This window comes from Elgaria multicarinata, chromosome 2 (genome assembly GCF_023053635.1).
Source record: "Elgaria multicarinata webbii isolate HBS135686 ecotype San Diego chromosome 2, rElgMul1.1.pri, whole genome shotgun sequence".
In the NCBI taxonomy this organism is placed as follows: domain Eukaryota; kingdom Metazoa; phylum Chordata; class Lepidosauria; order Squamata; family Anguidae; genus Elgaria; species Elgaria multicarinata.
Window position 1 is genome coordinate 52,187,769 of NC_086172.1, and position 11,836 is coordinate 52,199,604.

Sequence of the window (11,836 nt, forward strand, 5' to 3'; positions counted from 1 at the left end):
TGACGCGATCACATCAGTGCAGCAGTAGCGACAGATCGACTCTGGGGGGAGGAGCTGGAGGACGCTGTCCTGGAAGTCCAAGGACAGCATCCTCCAGCCCCCGCCTCCCCCCAGGGCCGATTGCAGCCTTCTGCTGTGCTGACGTGATCACATCAGTGCAGCAGAAGGGATAGATTGGCCCTGGGGGGAGGCGGGGCTGGGAGACGCCATCCTGGAAGTCTCCCAGCTGTCCAGTCCCTGCCCCCAGTGCCGATCTAGCCTTCTGCTGCACTAGATCGGTGCTGGGGGAGGGCTGGAGGACTCATTCCTGGAAGTCTGGGAATGGATCGTCCAGCCCTTTTCCTTGGTGAATTGAGGGTCAGTCCCAGTTGTCCCGGTGACCTCCGTTTCTCCGGAGGTCTCAGGGGTTTCCCGGTGCATCTGGTCACCCTAGTTCCTTCTCTGCTCACAAAGTGACACTAACATTGTCTTCAATGGCCCCTAAGCCAAGTTGTACTAAGTCAAGTTTAAAGGATTGTACAAAGTCAAGCTTAAAGTTATTCAAATCTTCTAAACCAGGAGTGTAGAACCTCAGACCCATAGGCCAAATCTGGCCCTCGTGGGGTTCCAATCCAGCCTTCTGGGGTTCCCCAGGTGGTCACACATCCCTTTCTCCTGACCACCAATAGTTTGGTGGTTTCCCAGCACTTGCATGGTTCTTTGTCTCATTCTAAAAGGCTGAAATACCTCTCCTGAGACTTAGTTACTGGTGGTAAGAGGCTCAAGCTAAAATATGCTTGCATTTAGGTGTTTTGCTCCACCCTCTTTGCCTACAGCCTGCCCGCCACTGGAATGCAGACCTCAAGATCTTCTTTGCAGTGGAATTTGTTCCCTGGGCAGAAAGTGGTTCAACCTCCCTGTTTTAAACCATTCAGACAATGATGTTGTGTTCATTTTCCCCTCCTCAGCCATTAATAGATCCAATAGCAAATCCAGCTCTCTAGAATCAATAGCCACTACAGAAGGATGTTCTTAAGTTATGTTATGTTATACTTTATTTCTATGCCCCCTTTCAGCCAAAAAGTACCCAAAGTGGCTCACAACAACAACAACAACAACAACAACAACAAATATACACATACAATATTCAACTATAGTAAATGAAAGTTTGCAGAATAAATATCACAACAATATTCAACAATATAGTACTACAATATTCAACAATATACTAAACAACAATAACACAACAATGTTCAACAAAATACTAGATACAAGTTTCCACCAAGCAAATAATAATAAAAAAACTTGGTTGCAAGTTCTAAGGGGGAAAGCATCCCCCCACCCCTAATATTGAGTATCTGTCCAAGTATCTCCTTTTAGAATGACTTCATAATGGGACAATTCCATAAAAATCTGTAGATAGCATTCAGAGTTGAATATCTCCAACATACAATGAATAGTATGATAAACATAATGAAGAGAGTTACAACTAAGTTGATGCCAACAAAGCACTAATAGTCCTTAACGATATACTCAATTGAGGGGCAATTGCTCTGTGGCAAGTTATTAATTTTTGTTTGCTAATTGACAGCACACCTAGAATGACTGTCTGCCAAAGGTATATGGATATTGCATTCCTCCCTCCAATGAAAGGATATTTAATTAGAGCTCAGGCAGTGGTGAGTATTGCTTGCCTTTAAAAAAAAATAATAATAATTGGTTGAGCCTCTGGCAATGAACTTGTTGATTTGTTACGTTTTTACTTTGTAATTTTGTATACGCCACTGATGAAGCTGAAAAGCTGAAATGTGTTTGGCCCATTTGTATTTGTAAAGGTTATTTATTTACATATGATCATATGTGTCCTTTTATATTATTATAACATTTAAACGTAACAGCTTTTAGGTTTTTTACTTCTGATTTTATTTTGCATATTGTGCCACATTTGTTTTCAATACAACCTTTTTAATATTTGCACTTTCTTACATTCAACTATTTTAATTGTGTATATTTTTGTACCTTAACTTTTGGTTTTGTCAAGGAAGTTACAATTAATTCAAGATCTGAATATGTTTCTTCATATCTACTGGGGTGATCAATTTAATGGTCATTTGTATTATTGAACTGAATTAATCTGCTCAAAATGATTTATTCAGAGTAAATTGTCATTAGGGCTGTACACCACTTTGGTTCCAGTCCTGAATTCCAAACTGAAACAGGATGATTTGGACTGCTTTGGTATAGGGGTGTGCATCGCCTCACTCTCAAACCCTGAATCAGAGTCAGGACTAGATTGGGCTGCCTCAGCCCAAAGCAGCCGAAGAGCTTTAACCCAATGGCCAGCTGCTGCCCGCCTCCCACCCACATTTGCAACAATAGATCTACAGAAGGTTAGAGCTATTAAGGTCCTTAAAGATGGTGGCTAATTTTGGAGGATGGGCAGCTCACCATTACAAGCAGGGGCTTCTTGTATGTCCCATGGGGGTGGAGTGGGGACAGCAGCTTGCCAGGTTTGGGAGGCAAGCAGAAGGGAAGGGGAGTCCCAGGGCGGCCTTGTGCCCAGCTTTCCCGAGCACCCAAGAAACTGCAACAGCCAGTCTGCTTTGGATTTGGAACCTAATATCCGAAGTGGGTGAATCAGGGAGGCTATGCACAGCCCTACTTTGATACAAATCTGGATCAGGCCCAGATTGGGCCAAAGTGGTCTGGAGGATTGGGTCCGAAGGGCTCTGTAGTGCTTCAGACCAATCTGGAACAATGGTGACTCACTACCCGCCAGTAGATCCATGACAACAGAGAGCCCCCATCTTACTTAAAAATGGCAACTCTCATGCAGGCCTGGAGGCTGCCAGGCACGAGAGGACAGGTCATGAAAATCCCAGTGGCTCAGCAGGAGGAGAGCAGCAGTTCCCCATGTTCAGGGGCTCAATTCAGATGTACGGTTGGCCTCACGACCTGGAAACTACAGCATCCAACCTGCTTTGGATCTGGATCTGAAGCAGGTTGGACCAGATCCAAGACAGGCCTTCGAAGCAGGTCGGGGGGGGGGGGGGCTGCACAGCATAAATTGTAATGGCCCAGGACTGAAATCCATCAGAGAATGAGGTTTCCAGGTGCAGTGAGTCTGAAGCAGAGTCAGAACAAGTTCCTGGACCTTTGCAAATTGGGCCCTCCATCTTGGATCCCATGTTCTGTCTACTCAGTCCCCAGCAAGTGCTGCTGCCCCCCACTCCACTCAACTCTGAGGCATGAACATCAGACTCCTAGAGAGGAGGGATGCCCTGAAGAGCGTCCCCCAACTAGCTCCTCAGTCCTCAATCTTTCTCCACCCAGAAGAAGCGTACAATTATGGGAAAGGACAATGGCCCTTACAAAAACAACTGATGAAGTGCTTGAAGAAATAGCACTTGCAGAAAGACTCTCCTTGCCTGGCTATCAAACCTTGTCAGTTGCTCTTGGCCAGAACTGGGGCAACTTGCCTTTACCTCGGCTGTTTGATTGCTCTCCATGGTCCTGAAATTGAGCCCACAGACCCTTTGTTTTTGTTCCGGGATCTGAACCTCCTCTTTTCCAGACCTTCTTCAGATGCCTCACTCCACACACCCCTATTGAGGCATTGCTTATTAGGGATGGAATATACAATGAAGCAGGATATAAATGACTTAAGGGTTGCTGCCTCAAATCCTTGAGCGCTAGTGTTCATTCACTCTATTAAAGCTGATGTCAAAGCAAAACTTCCCTTGACTTCCATAGAACTAAGATGATTAAGGACTCCAGTCTTTGCAAATTCTGATATGAACTAGCCTGATCTAGTGGATCAGAATGTAGTTTGGCACTGGCTTTCTTCCAACAGTTCTCTGCTCAGAATAAGTGTTTAGAAATGTGGGGTTGTTTTGAAAGAAAACACATTCAGAAATGTAGATTTTCATAGGGATTTTTTAAAAAAATAATAATTGCAAATTAATGTGGAAATGGAATGGAAGTGTCTAATGGATGAACACATGCAAAGGGATACAGGCCAGAAACAGGTTGATTTGTCTATCCCTACATAGAACTGCTTTCTTGTTTCTTAAAATACACACAAAGCTGAGTGAACGCTTCTGATATTTTCACTTCAAAACAAATGCACATGTTTTATTAAAAGACTGATTATGGAAAGTAGCCACACCCATGCACACACAACTAATGGAATTCTAGATGTGAATAAGAATGCCAGGCTGGAATGGGAAGCATTTTCTAATAATGTAGGATTGCCTTCAGCTGAGACAAAAGCTTTTGGTGGATGGAGAGATAGCAGAAACACAGGGCATTTTCCCAAGTAGCTTTCAGGGTGATTTGTATTTGCATTATGTTTCCTGTGCACATGGCCCTCGATGGCACATACTTCTGGTGATTTCTCCTCCATCTGTGGCATGTTATCAAAAACCACAAGTTGCCAGAGGCATGCATTTCAAGCATGCATCTCTCTATGGAAGCAGAACACACATGAAACCACCAACTCCAATGTGTTAAAATGCACCAATGACACCTTCTGAAGAACAGCTCTTAGCCTCATACAAATCATGTGGCTAATGCAGATTGGACATTAGAATGGCTGCAACAGCTGGGCTATTAGGTTTGAATTGCTTTGAATTCTTGGATATGCTGTTGACCCACGGATAACGTATAATGGTGGTAGGTTTTAGGGGTGTGCTCCGCTCCATTATGGATCCCCGGATCCAAAGCAGAGCGGGCCAATCCGGACCTCCTAAGCCCGGTTCCGGAGCAGATTGGGGGAGGTCCGGATCAGCCCGAAGTGGTTCGGAATGGTCTGAAGTGATTCGGATTGTTCTGAAGCTTCGGAGCCAGGTAAGTAGGGAGGGAAGCTTACCTGGCTCCCCCGTCCACCGCTGCTGAGGTCTGTGCAGCAATGGCGGCAGAGCCAGGTAAGTGGGGAAGGGGGGAGTGGGGCTTACCTGGCTCCATCGTCCACCACAGTCTGTGAGGCAGCTTTAACTGCCACCCAGGCCAAAGGCCGGAAATAGGTCCTGAATGTGCACACACTAACCTCCGCTGAATTGCTAATCTTCCCAGCAGAAAAATAAATAGTCTCCTGAGCATGTACATCAAATTTCCTTCTGGTATCTCAATGTTCAAGATGTATATTGTGTTATGAACAAACAGATACTGTCAAATAGGCAAATGAACCCTTAAGTCCCACAATGCACAACCATTAATACAACTTCTAAATGTCTTGGTGTTTGCATCGTTCATGCAAATACTTTCATTGATAGATACAGCTGTTTCAATTTTCATATCATTAGATCATTGCTACCGTTTAGCACTATTTCTGGATCATGGCTAACATTTTGCAAGATCCCGATGTTAAATCCTAACTGTTGGGACATATGGCAAAGTTGTCATCTGTTTAAAGCAGGGGTAGAAACAGCCATTATTACAATGGTCAAGGATTATGGGCATTGTAGTCCTGAACAACTGGAGAACACCAGCTTTCCTACACCAGTTTAAAGTTTTTCGTTTCTTTTAAGTAACTGCCTGGGATGCACATAATTTGAGATACATGCCTTTGGGTTCTTAACAAGAACATTTTGAAACACATGATGCAAATATTTGTGTTTGCTGAAAGACATACAAATAATACCTACATCATTTGATTGAAATTTCCTTTCGTTTCTATTTACCAGTCTGTTGGATGAACAGGCTCCAGGAATTGATTATTTCTCCAGTCCTCTCTGTATTTAATCCAATTGCACCCCCTTCATTTATCATGTTCCTTGATTGGAAACTTGGCACTATTACTCTCACTAGAGTTGCCTGGATGCAGATGGGCAGAGCAAAGGGAGGCAGGTGTTCTTTTAAATGCATGGGACCATCTGGCACCTGACTTAGCAGCTAGCTAATAGATGAGTTTAAGCAAACATTTACATCTAGTTAGATCCTGCTGGGTTGTCTCTCCCCGATATCCACTTGAATCAAGTTTCCAAATTATAAAATGAAATCACAAACATAATTCCAGTCTACAAATCTCCCCGTGGTGCTTGGCATGACAAGCTCTGAATGCGCATGTGCCTGTTTTAATAGTGGTGTCCATGTTAATGGTGCTGATCATGGGCAGTGGGACAGTTAGGGCTGCCCTAGCAGACACAGAGAGCGGCAGCAGAAGCAAACTCCATTTTCATCCTGTAGTCATGATGATGCTATGATTAAATTGAGTTTAAACACACACACACATACACACACACACAGAGCAAACCATGTTGTGGTGGTGGTGGTGGTGGTGGTGGTGGTGGTGGTGACTCATCAAGGATGTAGAAACAATTTTAAAGCATGGGATGATGGTGGGAGGGGAAAGAGAAGTTGTGTGCTTCAGAACTGGAGACACACGGCCATCTAAAGACACCCCTCCCCCACCAATAAGACCACTAAGTTCAGAGTCTACAAATATTTATTTATTGAAACATTTGTATCTTGCCCTATATCATTGGGTTCTCAGGGCAGAGTACAGATAAAATCAAACAGTATAAAACAATAAATAATGTACACAGCTAAAAACATATTAAACCATTAATAAACTAAAACCAGTAGAAAATTTAATAGCAGTAATTAGAACTATGTGCAACTTCATGAAATTTTAGCCCTCAAAGGCTTTGATAAAAAGCCACGTTTTAACTTGGTGCCAAAATGAAGCAAACGTTGGTTCCGGTTGGGCCTCCAAAGGGAGGGCATTCTGCAAATGATGTGCCACAACAGAGGAAGTTCTCTCCCATATCCAGGGCCAGTGCTACCATAGAGGCCGCTCAGGCAGCTGCCTAGAGTGCCAAGCTAAGAGGGGCGCCGTGCAGCGCAGCACTCACGCTCAGGCCTGGGCGGGCAAGATGGCGCCCCCTGCCCGCCCAGCCGAAGTGAAGCCAGGGACACTGGGGGGGGCCTCCATGTTTGGACTTCCGCCTGGAAGCCGCCCTCCCAGAGCCACTCTAGCCACCCGGGAGGCCGCCGCCAGAAGAAGAAAAAGCACGTGGCGAGCTCGACCTTGGCTCAAGCCAGCCTCTGCCTTACTCCCGAGGAAAGGGCACCGGGTCACCTCACCTCTCTCCTCAAACAGGCCGAGATGTCCAGGTAGGCGGGCAAGCGGGACTCCCTCTCCCTTCCCCCAGGAAAGCTAGGGACTTGTGGACTCCTCGCAAGGCAAACTCTCCTGCTTCCCGATCCTGCGTGTGTGGATCAATGGGACTTGCATCTGAGAAAACGTTGCACTGGGAGGCAGCAGTGCAGCTCAATCCACCTATGCCTCCTTACTCGGAAGCCTTATTCTCCCAAGTAAACGTGCGGAGGGGATCGGGATGCCAGGATGCATAGCGAGTTGCGTTCGCACAGAAGTAAGTCCCGGTGAATTCCAGACAGCTCGGTCCCAAATCGAAGTGAGCCAGTCCCAGCTCTCCACTCGGCGCACAAGTTCGGACTTCCACGCAATTTGGGGGTGTGTGTGCAAGTAGCTCACCTTGCCTAGGGCGCAAAATAGTCTGGCACCGGCCCTGCCCATATCCCACCATAATGTATGTCTCACATTAGTGGGATGCAGAGGAGGGAGGGCTCCTTCAACAGATCTCAAATCTCAGGCAGGCATATATAGGGATTGGTGCTCCCTCAGTCACCAAGGTCTCAAGCTGTTTAGGGCTTTAAATGTCATTGCCAACACCTTGAATTCTGACCAGAAGTATATAGGCAGCCAGTGCAATTTCTTTAAGATTGGTGTTACATGATCTTTACGTGATGTTCCGGTCAGCAGTCAGTGATCATAGGCTGAGGTTTAGGGGTGGGAGAGAACTTATATCCATCTCCCTCCTCTCTAAGATGTTCACCACTCTCAGAGATGATAGTGCTCATAATCTGCTAAGGAATTCATGCTCAGACTTGATCCAGCAAAGATTACCATGCCTACAGCCCTCAGTTTTGTGTGTTGTGGTAGAGGTTGTAGGTTTAGCATTTTAACTGTATGCATGTGTCATCCTTGCTCTTTCACTGTGCAGACTGAATAAGGAGGCGTTGCTATAGTCTTTAAAACCCTGGGGTGACCCTCATTACAAATGTGTCACAAAGATTAGGTTTCAGCATCTGGAGCATGTTAGCCATGATCCTAAAAATAATGTTTTGAATACTGAAACAGCTGCTGCTGCTGCAAGCATTTATACAAAGGAAGCATGACAACAACAACTGAAAAATCACGATGTTGCATTTTCCAAGGATTTGATCCACAATGTTTTGAACCCGGTAAAAAATTATGTTCTTCCTTCAAATAGTGCATTCCATGTTATCGCAAATTTAGTTATTTACTGAAAATATTTTTAAGGTGCCTTTAAAGTTGAAAACCCAATTTTGCAGGAGTCAGATTTTCTACTGTTTATCTTAGGCTACAGTAGGAGTATGTCCCATTGACCTCGCAGGAGAAGACATGCATAGGAGATTGTGTTGGTAATGTCTTCAGGAGCAGCAAGACTTTACAATGTATTGGCACCTGTGTATTTATTAATTATGTAATGAATGTGCTTTTGATTCACCCCTCCAGTCAATGAGTGCTCAAGGCTATTTGCAATAAAATCATAACAATAATATTATCATTTCAAACAAAATAAACTAAAACATTGATAAAATATAGACATTGCAACAAAACAAGGGAAACTTCTATAATTAAAAAGCAGCATCAGTTGCTAAAAACTCTACGAGACTGTATAGTTTTTACCAGCGGTTTAAAAGGCAATAGGAGGGACCCAACTTCACCTTTCTGGGCAGCAAGTTCTACAACTGGGCCACTTTCTCAGGTCTCCACCAACCTCATTCCTGTCTTGGGTCCCCATTCACCTTGGCCCTGTCTTAGCCTTCTAACTCCACCTTCCAAGAGATGGAAACCTACCAGAGCATCAGGTGATGGGTGCATGCTCCAGGCAGGTTCATACACCAGAGATAGCAAGATAGAACTAGGATTTATTTGTGGGAGGGAGAGGAGAGAGGTTAGATTTTTTTTTTAAAAAAAAAAACACCTCCTGCTTCATGATCTATCAGTTAATTATAACTTTTTTTCTTTTAAAAATCACTAAAATTATTAACCAGAGGCTGTCAGAAATCTAACTTAGGAGTCATAATGGTGTGATTGCAAGTGCCATGTGGAAGTGCCCAGGCTGCTGAAGAAAGGGGGGAGTTTAAATGCCACTGATGGGCAGGCGTTTTCCTTCCAAGTTGAAAAAAACGAGATATTACAACAGAGGGATGCACAAGTCTGTGACTTGAAGGCAAAGCTGTAGGAGTAAAATGGGAAGTGTTAATTCTATGATAGTTTTGGCCAATACAGAACCAGGGGGGAGGTAGTTACTCTACTTTAATTCATGTGAAATGCAAGGGCATGTGGCAGGGTGGGGAAACCTGGAGCCCTCCAGGCATTGCTGGACTCCTACTCTCAATCAGCATGGTCAGTGGTTGGGGATTACGGGAATTGCATTTATATCTGGAGGGCTACTGCTGGCCCATCCCTGGACAATGCAGCATAAGGTATATACAGAAGAGACACTGAGAGGGCCATGCAAGATCAAAGGCAGAAGCCAACTGTACTAAGTAGGGAGTTTAGCAGTCAATGGCTTCTGTAGGATAACTTATTTTTCAGTCTCTGTCCTACCATGGGTGAAAGCATGATTATGTTTGAAAACAGTGGGGGTTAAAATCTACAGGGTTGTTTATTTATCAGGCATGGCTGTTTTATTCGTTCAGCATGGCTGGCTGGAGAATGCTGAGTGGTAGGACTTTTTCCTGTCTAAATATACGTAGGGTTGCACCCTTAGTCCATTATTATTATTATTATTATTATTATTATTATTATTATTATTATTATTATTATTAAATCATCCCTCTTTTCTTTTTCTTTTTTTAAAAATACAATAATTCGAGGCGGTTTATAAATGTGAAATCCACATAATGAGAGAAACCAATGAATGGAAACAATCCAACAGGCGCCGCCAACCGTCACAAGTAGCGGGCCGCTTCCCTAACGGAGCCCGACTTCAAGAGTGCGAGGAATGCCTCCCGTCTGCCCGGCACGCACCGCGCCTCCCCCCCGCCCCGGAGCGCCTGGCCTGCTGCGACCGACCCGGCGAGGTTGCGCGCCGAGGTGCGTGGGCGAGCGCCCGTCCGCCTCCCTCGCTGCCCCCCGCCGCCAAGGAGGGCGTGCGCAGGGCTTGATAGGCGGCGGGGGCGCGTGGCGCCAAAAAGAGCCGCTCGGAGACACGGGGCGGGGCCTCGCCTAGCCGCCGCCTGGCGGAGTCGGCTCGCCCCCGGCGCTGCGCCCTGCCCAGGAGCGCCCAGCCCGCGCTCCTCCCGCTCGGCGTGCGCCTGTTTCTTTCAACGAGAGAAGCGCCGCCGTTCCATTCCTCCCAGCGCAGCGCCCTCGAGGTTCTTCTTTTACTCCTTCGGCCCCCGGCGGCAGCTCCTGCAGCGTCCGCTTGATCCGATCCGGGGCGCCCTTTCCTCGGCACATCCCGCCTCTGGCCAGCCCTGCCCGCGGCCAGCCGTGGCTGGGGCACCAGTTCGAGCTCGACGAGCGGGAGGAGCGGGCGGATCGACGAGCAGGAGCGCCGCGCCGCCTGGCTGCTGGGAGCGCGCCGGGGTCGTCCTGCCTGAACTCGCCGCCGCTTCTCTCCAGCGGTCTTCCCGGCGCCTTGTCCGTCTCTGCCGCATGAGGCTCGCTGGGCTTGTTGCACGCCGGCCGGGGAAGCTGTTCTGCTCTCGCCTTCCGCCTCCTCGTCCTCCGCCGGGCGCCAGCAGCAGCAGAGGCAGCCGCCCTTTGCTCTTCCAGCCGGGGCCATGAACGCCTCGCTGGGGAATCAGACCGAGGTGGCGGCGCTCTTCCTGGCCAACAGCAGCGACTCCCTGGAGCGGGTGCTGCGCTCCTTCACGCCCAGCTCGGTGGTGACCGACGACGGCTTCGTGGTGACCGCCCCGGACGAGCGCAGCCTGTACATCATGCGGGTGGTGCAGATCGCCGTCATGTGCGTCCTCTCGCTCACCGTCGTCTTCGGCATCTTCTTCCTGGGCTGCAACCTGCTCATCAAGTCCGAAGGCATGATCAACTTTTTGGTGAAGGACCGCAGGCCGTCCAAAGAGGTGGAGGCGGTGGTGGTGGGACCTTACTGACCCAGAAGCCCGCCCGCCCGCGCCTAGCCACTCCGGCCGCTGCCAGGACTTGAAGGGGCCGTGGTGGTGGTGATAGTTGCCTTCGATTGGAACTCCTTCCTCCCGGCCATGGTAGGACATCTTGAGGCGGGATGGGGGAGCCAGCGAGCTCCCTTCCCCCGAGGGGACCGTGCAAGATAGCAGTAGGAAGACCAGTGCGTTTACCCCTTGTGGGCAGAGACGGCTGGGGGAATGGGGGGCACCGGTTTCTTCGGCTCAGCCTCCGATGATGTGGAAGAAGACCGCTTGCATGGGAGAGATTTGGGTCTAGCGCTGGGGAGGTAGAAGAGACAGAAAGTGTGTGAGAGTCCTGAAGCCTTTGAAGTTGTTGATGGTGATGATGATGATGTGTGTGTGTGTCTTGTAAATAGCAATGTAAATGCACACAGACTAAACATTCCCAACTTTGCTGTTTTGTTTAAAAGGGGAGGGGGAGAGAACGGGGCTAGAGAAAGAGACCCTAATGTTGACTGTAAAACCATCTAGCTCTCCTTTGAACTGTTTCCCTTCAAGATTGGAAGGGGGACTGGTGGCACATCATACATGCAGGAGTCAGGTTGTGGTGCTTTTGGGGGGGTGGGGCGGGGGATATCCAAGATCCAGTTTTCACTTTGCTGTCTGTAACAGAAATACCCATGCTGAT

General features: G+C 47.4%; 1 protein-coding gene across 1 annotated transcript; it reads left to right on the forward strand.

Moving 5' to 3' along the window:
• The first annotated feature begins 10,824 nt into the window (after window positions 1–10,824).
• Window positions 10,825–11,154, forward strand: RPRM (reprimo, TP53 dependent G2 arrest mediator homolog). The gene has a single exon (XM_063118628.1). It carries the CDS (start codon window positions 10,825–10,827, stop codon window positions 11,152–11,154), a length of 330 nt encoding a protein of 109 aa, XP_062974698.1.
• Window positions 11,155–11,836: the final 682 nt, after the last annotated feature.

Bases quoted from the DNA above. Each gene is read 5' to 3' on its own strand.
- RPRM (XM_063118628.1), top strand. From the start codon at position 10,825: ATGAACGCCTCGCTGGGGAATCAGACCGAGGTGGCGGCGCTCTTCCTG.